Source organism: Castor canadensis, chromosome 2 (assembly GCF_047511655.1).
Source record: "Castor canadensis chromosome 2, mCasCan1.hap1v2, whole genome shotgun sequence".
NCBI lineage: Eukaryota > Metazoa > Chordata > Mammalia > Rodentia > Castoridae > Castor > Castor canadensis.
Window position 1 is genome coordinate 64,449,030 of NC_133387.1, and position 23,013 is coordinate 64,472,042.

Genomic DNA, 23,013 nt, shown 5'->3' on the forward strand with positions numbered 1-23,013 from the left:
TTGGATTTGGGGGACTGTAAACCACAGTACTGTAGACATGTGCCTTTTGCTGAACATTTTGGGATACACACACATGTACACACAAGTGCAATTGTTGAGTCATATGTGCAGCTTCAGTGGATACTGGCAAACAGTTTTCTGGTTTGTGCTTCCTTTAGGAGTTCATGAGAGTTTCAGTTGCATCACAGTTTTTAGTAGCATATAACACAATGTTGAGGACGCATGTTCTCACTGTTGGATAACTAGTGAAATAATAGGTGGGAGAATGAAACAACAAATTCTGATTATTTCAGAAGAATGCAAGAAAGAGTAAAACAAGTGAGTCACAGAAAACAAATAGTAATATAACACCTGTAACTCAATATATCTGTGACCACCATGAACGTAAGTGGACCACATATTCCAATTCTAGGATTGAAAATGTAGAGTGGGGGGGAAAACCACAAGTACATATGCTTATAAGACACGTATCTTAAAATATAAGGACAGAGGAATATAAATATAGAGGACAGTAAAAGTTATATTGTGCTAGCAATATCAGAAAGCAGATGTAGCTACATTAATATTAGATGAAGGCTTTAGAGTAAAAAGAATTGCTAGATAAAAAGGACATTTTGTATTGAATAAAGGGCTTGATTAATCCAGTTGGTGTAGAAAAACTAGCAGTATCTACTGAACACATATGACTCAACAATTGCACTTGTGTGTATCCCAAAATAAATATATACATATGTTTAGCAAAAGTACATGTCTATAGTACTGTGGTTTGTGTGTGACATGTTTGGGATCTGAGCATGTGCATTAACAAGGCTTTACCTGGAAGGCCTCACAGGAAAGCTGCCCTCCCCCGACCAGACCTGAGGGACAGCCCATGTACTGAGGTCCCCCGCTGGAATTGCAGTGAGGACTGCCCCTGCCGGCCACACCCACACAGAGCTGCCTTCCTAGCCCAGGTCCCTTCATTTGGAGGCTTCTTTTTCCCAGGGTTTCCAACAGAGTCCTTCTGGAAACCACCTCTGCAAGGGGAAGAAGGGAACTTTGTTTTCTCTTTGCAGACTCAGTAGTTTTCCACTCTTCCTCGCTCCCTCTTTTCTGTTCTTGGGTCTGTATTACTTCATGAACCTTTTGGGGAAGAGCTCCCTGGATAGTGAGATCCTCACATTTGTGCTAATCTGCTAATCCTTCACCAAAGTCCCCATTGCACAGGGAAAGTGGAACAAGGAAACTGATGCATTCTTTGGTGTAGGCTCTTGTTTATAGCATCATAGCAAGTGGTAAGGATTTGACTGCTGTTCTCTTTTTTTATCATATTACTTTAACTAACTAGTCAGACACCTGGCAGCTCAGCTGAGTGCCCAACAGGGGTTAATCCACCAGGAAACTATAACAGTTCTAAATATGTGTGCCCTAATGATGTAGTCTTGAAATATATAAGCAAAAATGAGTAGAAACTTGAAATTTATTGAGATGTAACATTCACAGAAAAGCGTGCAGTGAAGACAATATAGCTCAGTGAGTTACTGCAGTGAGCTTATCCGTATACCAAGGTGTACAACCTTTCCAGGACCTCCGAGGGGAACCTGAGAGGCCTCCCAACCACTATTCCCCTCCTTTTTCCTGAAGGTTGTGGCTGTCCTGACTTCTAGTATGATAGATTAGGCTTATCTGGTTTTAAACTCTATGTAACAGAATCATCAGTATGTATTCTTTGTACTTGGCTTCTTTTACTAATATTATAGTTGTTAGATATGCTTTTAAATATCTTCTGAATATTAACTTATCTTATTTCAGATGTTTTAGAAACAAATTATGAGAGCTTACGTGTACTAAATGTTGAAAGAAATGGAAATATTATTTACACCTATAAGGTATGTCTATGTCCTCTTTTTATTGTGGCAAAATATATATAACAAAATTTACTATTTTAACCATTTATAGTTTATTTTTACAGAATTTTTTACTATATTGAAGGGCAACAGATACAACTTGGTGGTACTTATTTAATATATAACCTTGTTTTCTGTGTATGTGATATTGAATAGAGTGATTGAAATTCCACCTTATAAAATGTTTTCTTTTGCTGGGTACAGCAGCCCATGCCTAAAGAGGTAGCGGTTGGGAGGATTGCGGTTCAAGGCCAGTCTGATCAAAAAGTTCCTGAGGCCATATCTCAACCAATAAAAAGCTAGACATGTGCTTATTATCCAGCTATCACCAATTTCAGCCTAACTGCCAAACCTTATTTGAAAAAGAAAGCAAAAAGGTTGGGAGCATGGCTCAAGTGGTAGAGTGCCTGCCTAGGAACTGCAAGACCCTGAGTTCAAACCCTTGTATTGCAAAAAAAACCCCAAGATTTAAAATAGTAAAGCTGCTGCATATCTGAAATATGTAGTAAATGAACAATATCATTTTGTAGAGGAAAAAGCTAAGATGTGTAAGCCTAATTAAGGTGTTAAATTTTTATTTGTGAGAAAATGTTAATAGGATTATTCTGTGTTTCAGAATTAGATATTCTTGGACTTTTGGGACATTGTTTAAGAATGTGTTTTCTATGTTAAGTGTTCTAAGGAAAACTGAACTTTATTGATAACTTTACTGTAATGGGAACATGTGGAAAAATAATTCCAGTGGCCACTCTCCTTTGCACAGTTGTATCACTGTACATTTTCTCCTTTAGTTAAAAAAATTATTTCATTGCCTCTAAGGATAGTGCTTTTAAAGAATCATGTGATTCAAAAGTTTTACTCATGTAAGAATGCCTTGGGTTTATTTTAGGCAATCTCATTACTCATCATTTATATTCTCTTAAAGATACAACTGGAGGTACAAAAAGATTTTCATCATGCTCAATCCTGAGTTTGGGTCCCCAAACTCACTGAGCTGTGCTGTGTTGATCCAGTTTACTCTGAGCTCGAATGGCCAGCTGAATTCAGTTCTGTCCCTTTTGAAATGTACAGCAAGCTTCCTTTCAAGTGCTTATTGCTAGGATTGGATGAATTGTTGCAGGTTTGTTTTTAAAGCCAGTGACAACTTAACTTCCTAAACAATGGCATCTAATAAAATCTGTTTTTTTGTTTTTTTTTTTTCTTTTTAGGATGATAAGGGAAATGTTGTCTTTGGATTATATGATTGCCACACCAGACAAAATGAGGTAAAAACATTACCATAAATCATATATTTTTCAACATTTACTACTTCTAGAATTTTCTGCTTTTTGCCCCCTCTTTTTAGATATAAACCACAGTATCATTTTCTAAATCTTCACATCTCTTTGTCTTCCTTCTCTTCTCTCATTTCTTTACTATTTCTCAGCTCCATTATAAAAAAAAATCGTGTAAGGACTTCTGAACAAAAACATCACCTAAAGTCTTAGTCATTTGAGATTAAGTAAAATTGTCTCAATCCAACTTTTCCAATACTTAGTTAAAAATAAAAAAGTAAGTGCAATGTCCTCAAGATGGTTTGTGTTTTCCAGGTCATTGCTTCCATTTAAGCTTTGCTTAATTTGCTTCTCATTCCTTTTCAACCATCTAGGTACAGAACTCAGCCCCCTTTCCTTAAATTTTTCCTGAACTATTCACAGAAGGAATTGGTTGGTGTAGGCAAGCTTTGCCTAATTTGAGGAGGGAGGGAAGAGAGAGGGAATGCAGTGTTTTCCCTGTGAGGTGCTGGAGACACAGTGGTGACCAAGACAAATTCTGTCACAATACACAGTCATGGGAAAGAGGCAGACAGTAAAATATCAAGTTTTAATGCAACCTTTTGTTTGCTTTCTTTATGGTGAGTCCTAGGAGGATGTGTTTGGGAGGAGGCATCTTAGGTGAAGTTGGTCTGTTGTGCTGGGCATTACCATCTTTTGTTGGTATATCATCTCTCCTGAGTCTGTAAGTGCGTGACCGAGGAGCATTTTGCACACCAGTGTGTTTCTAATTCAGGAACTTGGGGACATGTTCAAACCACAGCAATTGCTACGCCCTCTCTCTCCCTATCCCTCTACATACTTAAAAACTCTCACAACACATTTGTTTTTTTATTGACCTTTTGATTTTATTGAGGGATTGAATTTGCATGACAAGTCTAGTTGGGCTTTAAAATTCTTTTCAAGTACTGTGTTTTTGCCTGGGAAAGGTGCTGCCAAGAGAAAGATGGTGTTTCCTTTGGTGACAGAGCTTCAGGATGGAATAATGCCACCAGATATTAGTTTTTCTAAGTATGTTCTTTTAAAAGGGTACAGCAGTGTCCCATGTACTCTTCACCCAGTTTTTCTCAATTATTACATCTTTTGACACATAGTGACACAAGTCATTAAAAGCAGGAAGTTGACATTGGTGGAATGTGTGTGTTAGTTCTATGCCATTTTATCTCATGTGTAGGTTCCTGTCATCACCCCTGCAGTTCATTGAGAACCTTCCTGCACTTACAGTTGTCTTCATATTTTCTCTTTTTAAAAAAAAGACATTCATGTACATTTTTATTTTATTTTGTGTACCCTGGGCCTGGCACATGCTAGACCACTTGCTTTACCCCTGAGCTACACCCCAGATTCTCTTCATTTTTTAATATCCACATCTGATAGAGACTTTTTGTCTATATTGTCAAACCTAATTTAGAAAACACAAAGGGAGAGGGAAAGCTTATATTTACCCATATTTTTGCTCTTTCCATTGTTCTTCCTTCCTTATGTTCCTTTTAAAAAAAATTTCTTTTTTTCTAGCAAGAAATGTTAGCCATTATTTTAGGTTATGTTGATGACATTCTCACAGTTTTCCTTCATCTGAAAATGTCTTTTTTTTTTTTGCAGTGCTGGGCTTGAACTCAGGGCCTTCACCTTGAGCCACTCCACCAGCCCTATTTTTGTGAAGGGTTTTTTTTCAAGACAGGGTCTCTCGAACTATTTGCCCCAGCTGGTTTCAAACTGTGATCCTCCTGATCAAGACTGAGTATCTCCTAAGTAGCTAGGATTGCAGGTGTGAGCCACCAGCACAAATGTCTTTCTTTCATTCTGGAAGGATAATTTTGCCAAATGTAGAATTCGGATTGATCCTTTCAGCTCTTGAAAAATGTTTCATCACTTCCTTCTGGTCTCTGAAGTTTTTTGTGAGAAATCTGTCTTTTAAATGGTTTTCTCCTAGACATAAGGTGTCATTTATTTTTTTCTAATCACTTCCAAAAAATGTTTTTCTCAGATGTGTCTCTGTGGATTTATTTGTGTTTTTCCTATTTGAGAGTTATTTCAGGTTTTTTTTTTTTTTTTTTTTTTTTTTGGTACTGGAATTTGAACTCAGGATTTGATGCTTGCTGGGCAGGCACTCTACCACTTGAACCATGGCTTGAGTCCTTGTTTTGCTCTGGGTATTTGGTCTTGCTTTTTCCCTCAGTCTGGCCTTGAATGGCATTCCTTCCGATCTCAGCCTCCCAAGCAGCTAGAATTAGAGGGATGACCACCAGTATATGGCTCATGAATGAATCTGCCGTCTTTTGTCCAATTTGGGGCATTTTTAGTCATCAGCCACTATCTCTTCAAGTGCTTTTTAAAAACAGTCCAACCTTGTTTCTCCTCTGTTTTTATGTTTTTTATGGTTGTAGTCTCACAGACCTGAGGTTCTGTTTGTTCCCCCTCCCACCACCCTCCCCATTTATTTTCTTTCTGTTATTCAGATTAGATCATTGTATTGCTTTATCTTCAGGTTTCCTGATTATTTTGTCCTGTCCACTATTTTGTTGTGTCTATTCATCAAGACTTTTAAAAATTTTGGCTATTTTACTTCTCAGTTGTAAAATTTCCATATTTTTCTGTTTATGCTGTATTTTCTGGCTAAGACTTCCAAATTTTCGAAACACAATTGTAATTACTTAGAGAAGCATTTAAAAATCTTTGCCACAAAAACAGACATGAAGACCAGTGGAACAGAATAGAGGATCCAGATATGAAGCCACACAACTATGAGCAACTTATCTTTGACAAAGGAGCTAAAAATATACGATGGAGAAATAGCAGCCTCTTCAACAAAAACTGCTGGGAAAACTGGTTAGCAGTCTGCAAAAAACTGAAACTAGATCCATGTATATCACCCTATACCAAGATTAACTCAAAATGGATCAAGGATCTTAATATCAGACCCCAAACTCTTAAGTTGATACAAGAAAGAGTAGGAAATACTCTGGAGTTAGTAGGTATAGGTAAGAACTTTCTCAATGAAACCCCAGCAGCACAGCAACTAAGAGATAGCATAGATAAATGGGACCTCATAAAACTAAAAAGCTTCTGTTCATCAAAAGAAATGGTCTCTAAACTGAAGAGAACACCCACAGAGTGGGAGAAAATATTTGCCAATTATACATCAGACAAAGGACTGATAACCAGAATATACAGGGAACTTAAAAAACTAAATTCTCCCAAAACTAGTGAACCAATAAAGAAATGGGCATGTGAACTAAACAGAACTTTCTCAAAAGAAGAAATTCAAATGGCCAGAAAACACATGAAAAAATGCTCACCATCTCTAGCAATAAAGGAAATGCAAATTAAAACCACACTAAGATTCCACCTCACCCCTGTTAGAATAGCCATCATCAGCAACACCACCAACAACAGGTGTTGGCGAGGATGCGGGGAAAAAGGAACCCTCTTACACTGTTGGTGGGAATGTAGACTAGTACAACCACTCTGGAAAAAAATTTGGAGGCTACTTAAAAAGCTGGACATCGATCTACCATTTGATCCAGCAATACCACTCTTGGGGATATACCCAAAAGACTGTTACTCCAGAGGCACCTGCACATCCATGTTTATTGCGGCACTATTCACAATAGCCAAGTTATGGAAACAGCCAAGATGCCCCACCACTGACGAATGGATTAAGAAAATGTGGTATCTATACACAATGGAATTTTATGCAGCCATGAAGAAGAACAAAATGTTAACATTCGCTGGTAAATGGATGGAATTGGAGAACATCATTCTGAGTGAGGTTAGCCTGGCTCAAAAAACCAAAAATCGTATGTTCTCCCTCATATGTGGACATTAGATCAAGGGCAAACACAACAAGGGGATTGGACTATGAGCACATGATAAAAGCGAGAGCACACAAGGGAGGGGTGAGGATAGGTAAGACACCTAAAAAACTAAAAAACTAGCTAGCATTTGTTGCCCTTAATGCAGAGAAACTAAAGCAGATACCTTAAAGCAACTGAGGCCAATAGGAAAAGGGGACCAGGTACTAGAGAAAAGGTTAGATCAAAAAGAATTAACCTAGAAGGTAACACCCACGCACAGGAAATCAATGTGAGTCAATGCCCTGTATAGCTATCTTTATCTCAACCAGCAAAACCCCTTGTTCCTTCCTATTATTGCTTATACTCTCTCTACAACAAAATTAGAGATAAGGGCAAAATAGTTTCTGCTGGGTAGTGAGGGGGGGAGCGGGTGGTAAGGGAGGGGGTGGGGGCAGGGGGGAGAAATAAACCAAGCCTTGTATGCACATATGAATAATAAAAGAAAAATGAAAAAAAAAAATCTTTGCCAGAGAATTCTAGTATCTGTGTCATCTCAGTACTTCTGTTTATTTTTCTCGCTCAAGTTAAATTATCCTGGTTCTTGACCTGATGCAGGATTTACTATTGTGCCCCAGACATTTTGAATATTGTGCATGAGGCTCAGTATCTTATTTAATCTTCTGTTTTAGCATGACTTTTCTGGTAGTGTACTTGCTGGGGAATGAGGAACCCAGTCTCACTACTGCTAGGTAGGGATGAAGGTCCAGGCTCCCCCTTGGCCTCCTTTGACACCAGCTGAGACAAGTGTCATGTTACAGCTGGGTGAAGATGGGATTTAGGGCAAGGCTTCCATGGACATAGCTGCAGAAGATCAGGGAGTGATGGGTAGGTAGAAAGAAGAGTGGTAGTGAAAGTTTTGGCTTCCCATTCAGCACTTATGACACCACCCCTGGCAAGGAACAGGGAAGGGCATCTGTTTAGTGCTGGGTCTGTGTGGAAGCCCAAGATTCTCACATAGCTTTCCTGACATTTTTGGTGGAAGGAGGCTTATCTTTCTTAGGTGGGGACAAAAGTCCCAGTTTTATTCTTGGTCTCTCCTGATATCATCATTCTGGCAGGAGTGGAAAGGGTGCTTTGTAACAGATGGGCAAGGGTGAGAATCTGTTCTCCCCTACTTAGCCTTTGCTGGTAGATGCTGGGGTAGGGTTGTATTTTTTTCTCATGGTGTTTGATTAGAGTTGGGTAGGTATTGTCTAAGTTTTCTGTCTTGCTGGATTTCCCCTTTCCTATTTCTTTGGCTAGAGAGAATGGGTTGTGTTTGATTCTGTGTACTCCTATCAGCATTTCTGTTGTGTTCTCTTCTTTAGCTTGAAGTCTAGAAAATGATGCAGAAATTCACCACTATTTCATTCCTTAGGGCCTGAGGTCACTAAAGGCTCTGCCTTTGCCTCCTCCTCATTTTTTTCTTTTCCAGTAGTGATATAGATCAAGTCAGGGCATTGTGCATGCTAGGCAAGCACTCTACTACTGAGCTCCCCCCAGAGCCCCTGCCTTCTTTTCTCTATTTTTCAGTCTTCTTAGGCCTGTGTTATTATAATGTATCAGCGTACTCAGTGGGAGGGATAGTCTTGCTCTTTGAAGACTTGACTGAATGATCTCTCCCTGTGATAGCTAAATGGAAAACAATGTACTACTTACCTGTAAGTGGGTAAGTTGCTGAACCTTCCTTCTTTACCCTAGTGCATACAAGAGTAAACATGATATAAACTGGTCGAATACGAGTGTATGATGGACTTTGCTGGGAATTTGGGATATGCACCCTTCTCTTTGCCACTGGGTTTTGTGATGTGTGAACATGAGGTTTGAACTACTGTTTTTTGGGGATTAGAATTTGGAATTTTTGGTTTGGAATTAATTGTATGGAGGCTGAAAATGTATAGAACTCAGAAAACTAAAGGAATGAGTATTTCCAGCTCTGGATTAAGCCAGTGCTAAAGCTACATACTTTATACTGTTGAATTCATGAGCCACTACTATAATCACCTTTTTGCACAAACTGGTTTGGGCATTTATTATTATTATTTTTGCAGTACTGAGGATTGAACCCAGGGCCTTGTGCATGCTAGACAAGTACTCTGCCACTGAGTTACATCCCCAGCCCTTGTTTTTTTGAGAAACGGTCTTACCAAGTAGCCCAGGCTGGCCTCAAAGTCAGGATCCTCCTGCTTCAACTTCATGAGTGCTAGGATTATAAGTATGTGCCTCCACATATGACTGGGGAAGGTTTTTATAATGCTTACAATGGAAGAATTTAATACTTGCATACCTTTGATGCAGAGATTCTACCTTGAGGTTTGATTCTACAAAAATACCAGTACAGGTTTACAAAGGTATTTATGGGAGGGGGGGTAAGGATGTAATTTAGAGGTAGAGCATTTGCCTAGCATGCACAAGGCCCTGAGTTTCACACACGCACACACACACATATATACACACACACATACACACACACACACATGTAAGGATGTTTGTTGGATTGTTGTAACACCTAAAAGCAGCAAACTAAATACTCATCAGTGGGTTCTTTGGAAATCAATATGACCATTAAAAGAATTCTGCACATGTATGCTGACACAAATGGCTTTCTAAAGCATATTGTTACATGAAAAAAGCAAGTTGTCAGGACAATACATTCATTTATGTTAAAAACTTACAAATAAACCATGAAAAATAATTTTAAACAATCTGGAAGACTCCAGAACAAAGTATAACCATGCTCCCTTTTGGAAGGGAGTTGAGATTGGCTGAGTACAGTGGAAGATTTTGACCTTTTATTTTATAATGTTGGCATCTTTTAAGACCTGAGACTATGTTTGTGTGTTATTTTATGAGTGAAATGAGAAAGCATTAAAAACTGTGTACATTCATGATTTGCCTTACTTATAAATTAGAATCCTTTGGAGTAAGAGTCAAAGGAAACCAAAATTTCTGACAGGAATTCAGACCCTTCTTATCAACTCAAAATTCATATACTCTAATATTTTTCACCAATTTTTGGTCATACAACTCTAGTGTATCCTTAGTGCTTTTTTAGTGTGTAAATCCTAATTACCTTCTTAGTACTTCTGCTACTCACTGTTTCTCCTAGCCTGATCTCTCCTGAGGCAGACGACGCTAGCTTTCCTTTATCCTTTGAGTGTGCTCTAAGTGTTTGCCTAGTGTAATTGTGACTGTTTCCAGTTCCTCAATCTGCACATCACGTCCTCCACTGCATGATCATTTTTTTCTTTAATACTCAAAAATGGAATCTGGTTTTTTTTGAGACAGGGTTTCACTAGGTAGTCCATTTTGTGTCCTCCTGCCTCAGCTGCCTGAATCTAGGATTGCAGGTGTGTGCCATCATGCCTGGCCTCTACTGATATTTTGAATATCCAACAGCAATAAGAAAAAAAGATTAAATAATGTTAGAAATCTTCTTTGCCGATTCTCTAAATATGAGACACACTTGCAAAAATCTCTTAGGACTTAACTAATGGTGGTCAGTTGTGTAACTTGATTAAAACTTAATTCACTTTAATAATTATAACATTGACATTCAAGTGTATATTGTGTGTGGCATACATTATACTAACTGCTTCATATATAACCTCTCTCTTGGTATTCCTACTAGCCCCTGAGATAGGTCTGAGTCCCATGTTATTAATGGAGAATGGGAAAGCTGAATAATTTGTCCAAAATCACACAGCAAATGGTAGAGTCATGATTTGAATATAAATCTAATTTGGCTCCAAAGTCTTCATTACTTAATTACTGTGTTTGGTGGTCTGATAGCTAAGGCCTAACATAACAAACTTTCTTTCCTTAAAAAAAAAAACACAAAATGTCCCAACATGATTGAAGTAGTTCATTTAGGGTTCTTTGGTAAAAACTTTTGCCACAATAATAATACAGAGCTCAATGGGAGTTTATCTTCATACCCTTGTTATTTGACATAAAACTCCAAATTAAATATTTTTTGTTTTAACAGCATCTGTATACCTTTGAAAAAGACTTGCAAGTCATCAGCTGTTCTGTCAACAGTGAGAGAACTTTGCTTGGTAAGATAAACTCTTTCATCACTGCTTGTGAAGAACTTACATACATTTTTTAAGAGTTTCAATGTATTGGATTTTGTGATATTTGATTGTTTTATAGCAATGATTTTCTGGGAAAGAATTTGTTTGGAAATTAGGCTTGAAATTAAGAATCAGTAGGATATACCAACGAAAAATAATCCTTCATATTCTACCTAAATATTCCACTGGCACATCCTTTGAACTCTCATTTATTTCTGGTATAAAATCCTAATAAGTCATTCCATGGATCAATTGTATAATGGATTTTTTTCTTTTTCCATTAGCTGCAAGTTTAGTTCAATCTACTAAAGAAGGAAGAAAGAATGAGCTTCAACCAGGTAATCAAATTATACTTGCTCGTAGATAAGTTTGGTAGATGAAGATTTATTGGGCTAAGTCAAATTTTAAGCATCTTTCAAAATAGTTTTCTCTTAGAATAAGAAGGCAGTGGTTATTTAAGCATGAACAAGACTTTTAAAAAATTTGTTTTTCCAGAAAACAAGAAGGGACAGAAACTAATATAATAGTGAATAACAGAAGTATTAAAATGATAATTAGCACCTGAATATTAAACAATTGCTGAGAATACACTAGAACCCTATGGCCACAAGCTGGTATAAAAGGAAAAGTCAAATACCATTTGAAAAATATCTGGCTAAGTATTAATACTTAGTACATCGTGAATAGTCCACCAATGCAAAATAAAAATCAATTTTACTCATTTTCCAAAGCCCACTTTGTAGTTTATTAGCCATGTGATACCTCTCACCTTTTAAATTATTTTAAACATTCTATGTCATCCATCACTCAATAGTCCAAAACTCAATACTATTGAGTATGTGCATGTTTTGTATTGAGGCATTCTGCATGGTCCTGGGGATGTCATGCCTGTAAGGGAGGCATGGTGACCAGCTGTAATCTTTAGGTTTCAATAGCAAATGTATTACTATGGCCAGAGAGACCACATAAAGGGGTGAAGTAGATGGAGTATAAGAAAAATGAAATGTCTTTGTTGTTTCCATTTTTAGCACAGAAACCAAGAAATAGTCTCCTTTTTTTTTATTATTCATATGTCCATACAATGCTTGGGTCATTTCTCCCCCCTGCCCCCCTATTCCCTTACCATCTACCCCACCCCCTCCCTCTCCCCACTACCCCCTCGATACCCAGCAGAAACTATTTTGCCCTTATCTCTAATTTTGTTGAAGAGAGAATATAAGCAATAATAGGAAGGAACAAGGGTTTTTGCTAGTTGAGATAAGGATAGCTATACAGGGAGTTGACTCACATTAATTTCCTGTACGTGTGTTACCTTCTAGGTTAATTCTTTTTGATCTAACCTTTTCTCTAGTTCCTGGTCCCTTCTCCTATTGGCCTCAGTTGCTTTTAAGGTATCTGCTTTAGTTTTTCTACGTTGAGGGCAACAAATGCTAGCTAATGTTTTAGGTGTCATACCTATCCTCATATCTCCCTTGTGTGCTCTCGCTTTTATCTTGTGATCAAAGTTCAATCCCCTTGTTGTGTTTGCCCTTGATCTAATGTCCACATATGAGGAAGAACATATGATTTTTGGTCTTTTGGGCCAGGCTAACCTCACTCAGAATGATGTTCTCCAATTCCATCCATTTACCAGCGAATGATAACATTTCGTTCTTCTTCATGGCTGCATAACATTCCATTGTGTATAGATACCACATTTTCTTAATCCATTCGTCAGTGGTGAGGCATCTTGGCTGTTTCCATAACTTGGCTATTGTGAATAGTGCCGCAATAAACATGGGTGTGCAGGTGCCTCTGGAGTAACCTGTGTCACAGTCTTTTGGGTATATCCCCAAGAGTGGTATTGCTGGATCAAATGGTAAATCAATGTTTAGCTTTTTAAGTAGCCTCCAAATTTTTTTCCAGAGTGGTTGTACTAGTTTACATTCCCACCAACAGTGTAAGAGGGTTCCTTTTTCCCCGCATCCTCGCCAACACCTGTTGTTAGTGGTGTTGATAATGATGGCTATTCTAACAGGAGTGAGGTGGAATCTTAGTGTGGTTTTAATTTGCATTTCCTTTATTGCTAGAGATGGTGAGCATTTTTTCATGTGTTTTTTGGCCATTTGAATTTCTTCTTTTGAGAAAGTTCTGTTTAGTTCACTTGCCCATTTCTTTATTGGTTCACTAGTTTTGGGAGAATTTAGTTTTTTAAGTTTCCTATATATTCTGGTTATCAGTTTTATTGTTATTGCTTTGTAATATAGTTTGAAGTCAGGTATTGTGATACCTCCTGCATTGTTCTTTTGACTGAGTATTGCCTTGGCTATTCGTGGCCTCTTGTGTTTCCATATAAATTTAACAGTAGATTTTTCAATCTCTTTAATGAATGTCATTGGTATTTTGATGGGAATTGCATTAAACATGTAGATATACTTTTGGGAGTATAGAAGAAATATTCTCTTTAATGAGAAAGTGTTCAAGTGCTGTAGAGACTACCAGTAGGGAGGGGCACCCCAAGGGAGGCTTCAAAGGGGAAACTACTGCTTAGCGCTAGCTTTTTATTGTTGTGTGGAAGAATAACTCCAGTGGGGCCAGATTTCAATTTATTCTAAGAAGTCTTGGTTTTAATGTGGAAGTCCAATTGTAAACATTGACTCTAATATTTATTTAAAAACCTGCTCTGGCAATGATGACCACCTGTGGGCTGGAGCCAGCCTGTGGACAACCATTTTTCAACCTTTGGTCTACTGCATCTCCTACCAATCTCTTTTTGTTCTGACCCAAGTGCTTTCCATCCAGCCTATTTATTTGGCACTTCAATTCCTTTCTTTGTTAGCATAGTTTCCATTTAGATCTGTGCTTGCGTGTGATGGAAAAACCCTTTATAAATACTTTCCACAAGAGGCTTATGTAGAAGTCTTGGGCTTCTCAGAAAACTCGTTTCCTCCCACAACCAGCTTAGAGAGGCAGGGGAATCAGAGCAGAGTCTGGATGGGACCTTCTTAGGGGCCTCAGCTCCTCTTTCTTAGGAGAGATGGTGGTAGGCCTGAGGATTCCCCTGAAATCTCATTTGTTCTTCACGCATGCCTTCCCCTGCCATGATATGCTGAGAACCATGACAGCCTCTTCCCTCTTCTGTGCTGTGGCTGCCTCCTCCCAGCTCTCTTAGCACTCTTTGCTTCTCTTAGAATTAGGTGCCATACTCACTTAGAGGTGATGGACCTGGACTAGCTCAAGCAAAATATGATCTAGAACATTGGTGTCCTGACCCATAAAACAAGGCCATGGATAAAACCAGGACATGGCCCTGATTTCCTGGGCTGCTAAACCCCTTTGTCTGAGAAAGGACTGCTTACATTTCTTGAGATGAGCCTGGATTTGCTACCTGTGTCTCCCAGTTTTTCTTGTATCTCATTCCCCTTGGCCTTAGATTTTTTTTTATTATGCTGATAAACCCAGTACTAACTATAAGTTTTGCTTATGCAGAACTCCTCATTTTTAAGTATGTGTGTTACAAAGTGTACTTTCAGATTCAGACCAAATTTAAAGTTTTGATACAACACTAAATTCTATTCAGATATGCTTGCTCAGTCTTGGAAGCATGCACGTGTGGTGAGGTTATCTGCTCATATCTTTAAAAGCAATAGAATGAATGTTTTTCATTATCCGATTGGGTACCTTGTAGCTTTAGATCTTAGCTCATCTTTTATGGCAGCCACTGCAGTGAGAACCAGTTCTGCCCAGGTGTAATTTGACAGTACCTCACCTCGGCTGTTCTACCTACTTCTTACTTCCTGCCCAGAGCCTTTGGGAAAATCTGTTACCTATATGTGTACAGCCTGGAATTATGGCTGAAATCCTACACAAAAGGGCAACCAATGACCAGTGGGGATCACATTGCTGAAGGACAATTGTTCTCCCTTTCATTCCCAAAATGGGGAATTCTGAGGAGCCCTCCAAGTAGCTTAAGATCCAAGGTGGCCACTATTGATAATGCTCCGTTTACTGGTGTTCTGTCGCCCTGGTTCACTCTTCCCTAGCCCCACATGGCTACAGTGGTCCTGTCACCTGAGGAAGCTTTTTGTCTTAGTTTGGGTTTACTTGTTAGTAGAGTCTGTTAGTTTACTTGGGAGATGACCCTACGAAACATTGTTAGGAGGCTGTTTAAGTAGAGATTTGAAAGAAGGCAGAGGAAAGCATATTTCTGGCAGAGCTGACAGCAAGCATGAAGGCCTTGAAGCCTGGCTATACTTGGTACGTTCACTGTTGCAAGGATATACAGGAGGTCAGTCAACAAGGGATAGAGTGGAAGAAACTGAGGTCAGAGGGAAATGGAGGTGAGGTACAGTCTGGTCATGTAGTCACTGGAGGCCCTTGTAAGACTTGGCCTTCAGTTTGAGTAAAATGGGAATCAATGTGAATTTTGAGCAGGGGACTGACCTGACTAATTTTGCAAAAGGATCACTGTGGCTGCTGTGTGGAAAGTAGCTTGCAGCCAGGCAGGGAGAAAGCTGGGAGACTGATGGCAAAGCATTAAAATGATCCAGTGGCTTGCTCTGTGGGAATGGCACAAAGGATAAGAGGTTGTATCTGGATATATTTAGAAGATAGATTTGCCTGGATTAGATAGGAATGTGAGAAAAGTATCCCAGTAGAGACATGAGGTAGGAATTTGAATATAGGTCAGGTAAGAGGTTGGGACTGGAGATAAACCTTTGGTAGTGATCAATGACTAAGATGGGAAGATTTCATTTTATTCAGAACTATGTGACTAGAAAGTACTATAGGATGTACCATAATGCTTTGTTCTTTGAACAGATATTTTGGAAAGGTTTATTTTGTCTGTCCATGAATGTTCTTAGATATTATAAAAACAGATTATAAAAACAGTTTGCTTACAGGTGTTGCTTAATACTTTGTCACTTAAAGTGAGTTTATTTTATTGCAAAAGAGACAAACTAATATCTTTCAAATGAAATAGTTCTTTGGTCCACATACTTTACAATGCAGTTTTGATCAACAGTGCTTCTCTCTTTGGCTGTGGCTGTAGCAGGGTTGATGTTTTGTTTAGAAAATGGCCTTCCACAGGAAACTGGCCTATCCTCTTCAGCCTCTCCTGTTGAGTTGCATTTGCCACAAGGCACAGTAAATCCCCACTGGGCAGCAATTGGAGTGAACATGTGTTTGGGGGTCCCACTGCCAGTGAGGCAGAACCCAGTGCCCCGTGTACCATCAAGGCAGTTATATGATGCTCCACACAACTGTGGTTTCCTCAAGAGCTCCAGTAACCAGAGCTCCTCCAGAGCCAGGCTTTACCACACTCTCCCAACTTTTTCTTGAGATGAACCCTTACCTATGTCTTTTGCCCACTGTTCACCTGCCCATGTCAGGCTCAACTCTGTGCTCTGATCTTGTTGACTCTCTTCCCGCAATATCCGTATCTACCTGGTTCTGTCTTCCTTTTCAATGATGCCCTCACAGATGCCACTGAAATCTGGATTTTCTACATCCTTACTACAAAGTTAGCACCTCATGGAATTATGGGGGATTTTATGTTGGAATGTGATTGTAGAAATAATCTGGTTCTATAGTTTTCATTTTATATTTTTAATGACAAGGCTTTGAGGCCTAGGAAAACTGGATGATTTGCTGAAAAAATGTCGCATTAGTGGCAGAGCTGAGACCAGAATGATTGTCTCCAGAATCTTAAGTTAGAGCGACTTCTGCTTTGCTGTGAAAGCACTGGTATGTTATTGAGAGAAGCTCCTGTTTGCAAAAGTCACTATTAACCACTATGCTAGTTACATTAGGTGAATGCCTGGGATGTACTGAAAAAGGGAAAATTAGTGGAGGAAGATGGCTTCTGTTTTTGAAGGTAAGGGAATTTAGCCAATAGCTAGTTATCTTATTTGAGTATAAATTCATGCCAAATAAGACCAAATGTAAATAAGCAGATTCCTTCTTTTTCCAGTGTAAGAGTTTTCCCGGTTTCTCCCACCTCCCAACCCCAAAGCTGTGGATTTTTTCCAACTGGGCTATATGAACTTTTAGGGCAAGAGATAATTGAATGCCAGTTTGTACTATTTAATGTATTAATTTAGTTATACACATTTAAAATAGCATATCAATAAGGAAATTGCTTTTCTTTCTCATTCTTACCTTTCAGAGAACATTTCTATTTTAGTCTTCTTCACGAGCATCTTTGACATGTGTCTTCCATGGAGCCAGTTTTTGAGTCACAAAGCAGACTTCAAAATCACTCACCTTTGCCCCCATCCCAGTTATTGGGAATATAGCCCTTTGGAATTGACGTACGATCATCCTGGCACTAGTACTCATAAGTACTTACTTTCCAGACATATGATTTTCATTCTACAGTTGTATATTTGTGATTCCACACAATAACTCACGTGCTGTCTTGTTTTTTAAGTGCTCTTTAAAAGATATGTTGATAAAGCCTGGGGTGATGGCTCTTGACCCTGGTTCCATACCAGGAGGTGGAGGTCGGAGGATCATGGTGGGAGGATAGCTCGGGCAAAAGCGGATCTTATCTGAAAAAAACAAAATAAAAGCAAAAGGGCTGGGAGTGTGGCTCAAGTGGTAGAGAGCTTGCCTAGCAAGCTTTTTAACTCTGCGTTAGATCCCCAGTACTGCCAAAAAGAAAAAAAAGTTAATAGAAATATCCAGTCTTCGTAATTGTTAGGCTGTATTCTAGAAACCGTTTTATGTTCTTTGCTGTATTTTTAAGAAAGAGCAGTATTGTCAGGTTACTTTCTTAAATACTGATGGCTGCTGTGCCATCCCCAAATTGTTCTATTAGAGTCTTAAGAAATTAGATATAAGGCAACACTTTCTTTTCCAGGGTTTAATCCTCGGGGAGGGGAACCTTTGACCTAAACTTGGATGTCTGTGGTGACCCACTTCTAGCTCATGCCCACAGGCTTTCTCTTAACTACTGATTTTTATGCCACTTGCTCAGTTGTGACTCTGAGGACCTAAACGGGTCATTGTCAGTGCTGCTGTACCACTGCTCTGAGGGAAACTCAGCTGCTGTCCTAGTGATAGCTCATGTCTGTCAGCTATATGTTCACGCATCAGGAAAGTCTTTATATTTCATACACAAACACTATTTGCCATTGCGCTGCAGAAGAGTGACACTGAGTTGAGTTCTATTTATTGGACTTAGAGGCCTGTGAAGCTGTGCTAAAAATGACTGGTGGAGTTCCTTACTCCACCCACACGAATTTTTGCCTTGTGATGTTTTCTATCTTTGGATGTGTGTGTGGTGTGTGTGTGTGTGTGTGTGTCTGAAGTGTTTGGGGTCAAACCTAGGGCCTCAAACATGCTAGTCAAATATTCTACCACTGAGCCACATCCAAAGCCCCTACTTTGCTTTTAAGACATGTCAAAGTAAACTTTAAGAAAACTACTTTTCTTTAAGAAATAGCTAATATAATAGGACACACATTTTCAAAGTTGAGACACACTTATTGGCAAATCTTAGAATCAAGATAGTTTAGGAGGGAAGTGGTACCCAATGGAGTTCAGTTTGTCAGGCCCTCTCAGGTACTGCTGGAGTGCGAAGTGAGTCATAGAATCTATCTCAGAAACTACTTATATTTTAAATGTGATGCTTTCCTCCCCCAGTGTCTGCCATATTCAGAACTGCTCCAAACTTCCCTTTGACACTGGTATTTTCTGAGTGTCCCATCGTTCTCATCATAAAATAGTTTCTTTTGGGGGTCTGAGGGCATGGAAGGCAGGTCTTTTTCAAGGCTGATTGCTCTTTTGGGGTCTGGGAGTCACCACATTTCCCTGAAGAGTGGAACTAGTGCTAGAACCATAGTTTATGTCAACTCAAGGTACTTTAGATGATGGTAGAATTATGTTGTTAGTTTGTAATTGTGTGATAGGACATTCCAGGAATTCCTCTTCCTATTTGCTTTGGAAAAGATGGCCTATTATAGTCTAACCTTTCTTACTAAAAACCTCCTTTTCTCTGCAGGATCCAAATGCTTAACTTTGCTGGTAGAAATCCACCCTGTAAACAATGTGAGGGTTCTCAAAGCAGTGGATAGCTCTATTTGGGTACAGGTAAGTAAGTTTGTCATTTGTCTCTGTTCTCATGAGTCAGACGGCACGAAACCTAGGGGACAAGATGTTTACCAGGTGCTTTCCCACACACTGTCACATTTAGTCCTCCGAGCAGTCTTGTGCCAGGGAGGGCTGAGAGCACAGCTCTTCCTTTGCAAATGTGGTTATTAGGAATTCAGACCTGGCTTCTCTGATTCTGCTACACCAGGGCTCGTCTGATAGTAAGGCAACGTTTTTACATGTTAGAATAGCAAACACTAAAACACATTTTTAGCAAGCTTTAAAGTAGTTTATTTCATGTACTCACATGGTTGACAGATTATCTATGACTGAATGATTTAATAAATTCCTGAATCGATGCAGAAGCAATGGACTAATTGTTCTCCTTCTCCTCCTTCTCTTCCCTTCCCTTCTTCTCTCCCCCTTTACCTTCTCCTCCTTCTTTCTCTTTTCTTCCTTCACTCTCTTCCTCCTTCCTCCTTCCCCTCCTTCTTTTGAGACAGGGTCTTATATGTAGCCAAGGCAGTCCTCAAACTCACAATTCTCCTGCCTGTACTTCCCAAGTTCTGTCGTTACAGGTGTGCACTACATACACAGCCTTAGTCAATCTTCTTTATTCACAGATTCCATGTTTCCAATTCTCCTACTTGCTAAAGTTTATCTGTAACTCAAAATTAATGCTCGTGGCACTTTGCCAGTCATTTGTAGGCAAGTGCTGAGTGGCAAAAAAGGAAAAAAAAAAAATCAGGTCACCTGGCTTGCACGTTCCCAGCTGAGGTTGAACCAGGCAGTGGTCTGTCTTGTTGTTACAACTCTCAGTCTAGGCAAGTGCTGTAGACAAGTGTCACTGTCCAGTGTTGTGTTTTTGAATTTTTGTGCTTTTTGTTAGCAATTTTACTTGGCCTTTCAGTGTCATGCTGAAGTACTGTTTACTGTTCTTAGAGCAAGAAGGCTATGATGTGCCTTACAGAGCAAATATGTGTTGTTTAATCTTCATTCGGGCATGAATTGTAATGCTGTGGACCGTGAACTCAATGTTAATGAATCAACAATAGATATGACATAAGGTTCTTTAAACAGAAACACACATAAGGCCAGGTTATGTATTCATCTGTTGACAAACATTATGAACAGAAACTCATAGTAATTTAGTCTTGGATTAGCCCTAGGAGCAGTTTAGTGTTCAATTACAGAACATAACTACCACAATAATCGGAATCAACTTTATGTGTAATTACTTGTGTCTAAGTTCACATTCTGTTACAGGGCCAAAACATTCTTTTTGGTCTATCTGGGGTCAACTGATCTCACTGGAAGTATCTGTCTCTTCCTCCACCCTTGGCCTGCAGCGAGTGGTGCTCTGTTTTCCAGCGTGCGTAAGGAGAGGTCTTGGCTCTCCTCTGCCTGGGTCCTCCACTGCCAGTCAGTCCTCTGGCTATGTATTTTGACTACTGCTCTTGTGGCTTCCTGGCAGGGCCCAGCTGGGGCTCCCATGCTGTGTGTCCTCCCTAGGAAGCCCCTCTGTCTGCCCTGTCACCAGTGCTGCCCACACTTCCCTTTTCTGGCTTGTTTTTGGGTTTCACCTTCATCACTCTCTACCAGGCAGTTGATAGAGACAGTATTGAGGGTGTGGGGGAGCTAATGAGAATTGTAGCATAGGAAAAGTTTTTATAAGGATATGGTTATACAACATTGTGAGTAGATTAAAGCTACTGGAAAATGTGTACTTTAAAGTAGTAAAATGGTGAATTTTATACGATATTTTTTTTCCTTTTGTCATAGAATTGTATTTTATTTATTTATTTATTTTCACAATACTAATCTTACCAAATGAATTGGAAAGTGTTCCCTCCTCTTCTGTTTCTTGCAATAGTTTGTGAAGAATTGGTATTCTTTCTTTCTTTATTTTTTTTCATTTTTCTTTTATTATTCATATGTGCATACAAGGCTTGGGTCATTTCTCCCCCCTGCCCCCACCCCCTCCCTTACCACCCACTCTGCCCCCTCCCTCTCCCCCACCAATACCCAGCAGAAACTATTTTGCCCTTATTTCTAATTTTGTTGTAGAGAGAGTATAAGCAATAATAGGAAGGAACAAGGGGTTTTGCTGGTTGAGATAAGGATAGCTATACAGGGCATTGACTCACATTAATTTCCTGTGTGTGGGTGTTACCTTCTAGGTTAATTCTTTTTGATCTAACATTCTATACGATATGAATGTTATCTCAATTAAAAAAATTAAAAGTACATAACACATGACAGCATCTATAGGCCAAAGAGAAAAAAATTAACTGTGTTGGTCAGACTATTATTCATCACTGTGACAAAGTCCCTGACTTAAAAAGCTGAAAGGAAGAGCCAGGCACCAATGACTCACTCCTGTAATCCTAGTTACTTAGGAGGTTGAGATTGGGAGGATTGTGGTTCAAGCCCAGCCCAGGCAAAAACTTCCCAAGATCCCATCTCAACCAGTTGCTGGGCATAGTGGCACCCATCATCTCAAGGTGCCCTATCTTAGCTGGTTCTGCCTCCTGCTCTTTGCATCTGTGCCTCTAGACAGAGAAACTCCTTCAAGCCTCTGTCCATGGCAAACCTTCCCCTTCTCCCCCTCTCTCTCCCTGTTCAGAGAAACACCATCCCACAGTCCATCGAGTCTGTCTTGCACTGGGCCCTGCCTCCACAGCATTCCTGGGAATCTCCAGGATGCATTTCCACAGGTGCACACACAGCCCTGGTCACCTTCGCAGAGGATTCAGCACAGTGGCGGGTGCTACCTGGGTCCCCATCTGGTACTGTTTGAGAGTTCCCCACTGGCATGGCACTCGTCTTCCAGCTAGTTCCAGGGGCAAACATGCACCCCTCTATACCTACACAACATGCTCCCCAAGACAGATATTAATTCTCAGCCTAGCTCTGTATTTGTGACACAACTCTCCCCAAACATGTATAACATCTGTATACACCATTAAAAATGCACCCCCACTCTCCGCATGCTTTTGTAGGGCTGTATTTGAAGCGGTGGCTTCATAATAGAAAGAGTGGCAACTGCCTCCATGGGTCTTTTAAAATCACGCTCTTGCTGATTGTGCAAAGGCCAGGCCAAGGCTCTGAGTGGTCAGTCATGGCTGTCCAGCACCTTGTGTTCCAAAGCAGGCCACCACTGCCCCAGCCACCTGTGCAGGCCCCAGGTCATGCGGTGTCTGTGGGATGAGACCCTCGCTTTGCTCCACCCTTACCTGCATGGTGCTCCTCACCTGCGCCTTTTCCTCCACCCTCTATGCAGGTGTGCTGTTTGTGCACAAATTCACAAATCAGGAATAATTAGTTTTGTATTATTTTTGCATCCAAATTCTATAATGTGGTCTATTTTTCAAAGTTAAGGTTATTGCTATGAGGAATGGTATATAGCTAATGTTTTTGGTTTGTTTTCTTTTTTTTGACAGTACTGGGTGGGATTTGAACTGAAGGCTTTGTGCCTGTGAGGCAGACAGTCTACTGTTTGAGTCATGCCTCCTGCCCATTTCTTTCTTTTTTTTGACAGTACTGGAGTTTGAACTCAGCCTTATGCTTGCTTATGCAGTTGCTCTACCACTTGGACCACACTCTCAAGCCCTTTTTTGCTTTAGTTTATTCTCAGATAGGGTCTTGTATTTGCCTGGGTCTGTCTGGATTGTGATCCTCCTACCTATGCCTCCCATGTAGCTGGGATTACAGATATTAACTACCATGGCTGGCTTATTTGTTGAGATGGGGCCTCACTAACTTCTTACTTGGGTTGGTCTCAAACCAACCTCCTGACCTCCTGACCTGAGTAGCTGGGATTACA

General features: G+C 39.7%; 1 protein-coding gene across 2 annotated transcripts in view; it reads left to right on the top strand.

Annotated features, from left to right (window-relative positions):
• Gsap (gamma-secretase activating protein) overlaps nucleotides 1-23,013 on the top strand; it is a 91,462-nt gene that overhangs the window by 10,505 nt on the left and 57,944 nt on the right. The window contains exons 2-6 of one of the 2 annotated variants that reach the window (XM_020187255.2): nucleotides 1,792-1,868; nucleotides 3,095-3,151; nucleotides 11,024-11,093; nucleotides 11,396-11,449; nucleotides 19,099-19,187. In XM_020187255.2, the coding sequence (XP_020042844.2) occupies nucleotides 1,792-1,868; nucleotides 3,095-3,151; nucleotides 11,024-11,093; nucleotides 11,396-11,449; nucleotides 19,099-19,187 (347 nt within the window). Of the gene's footprint in view, nucleotides 1-1,791; nucleotides 1,869-3,094; nucleotides 3,152-11,023; nucleotides 11,094-11,395; nucleotides 11,450-19,098; nucleotides 19,188-23,013 lie in introns of those variants that run through there. The other variant, XM_074064908.1, reaches the window with a different exon arrangement.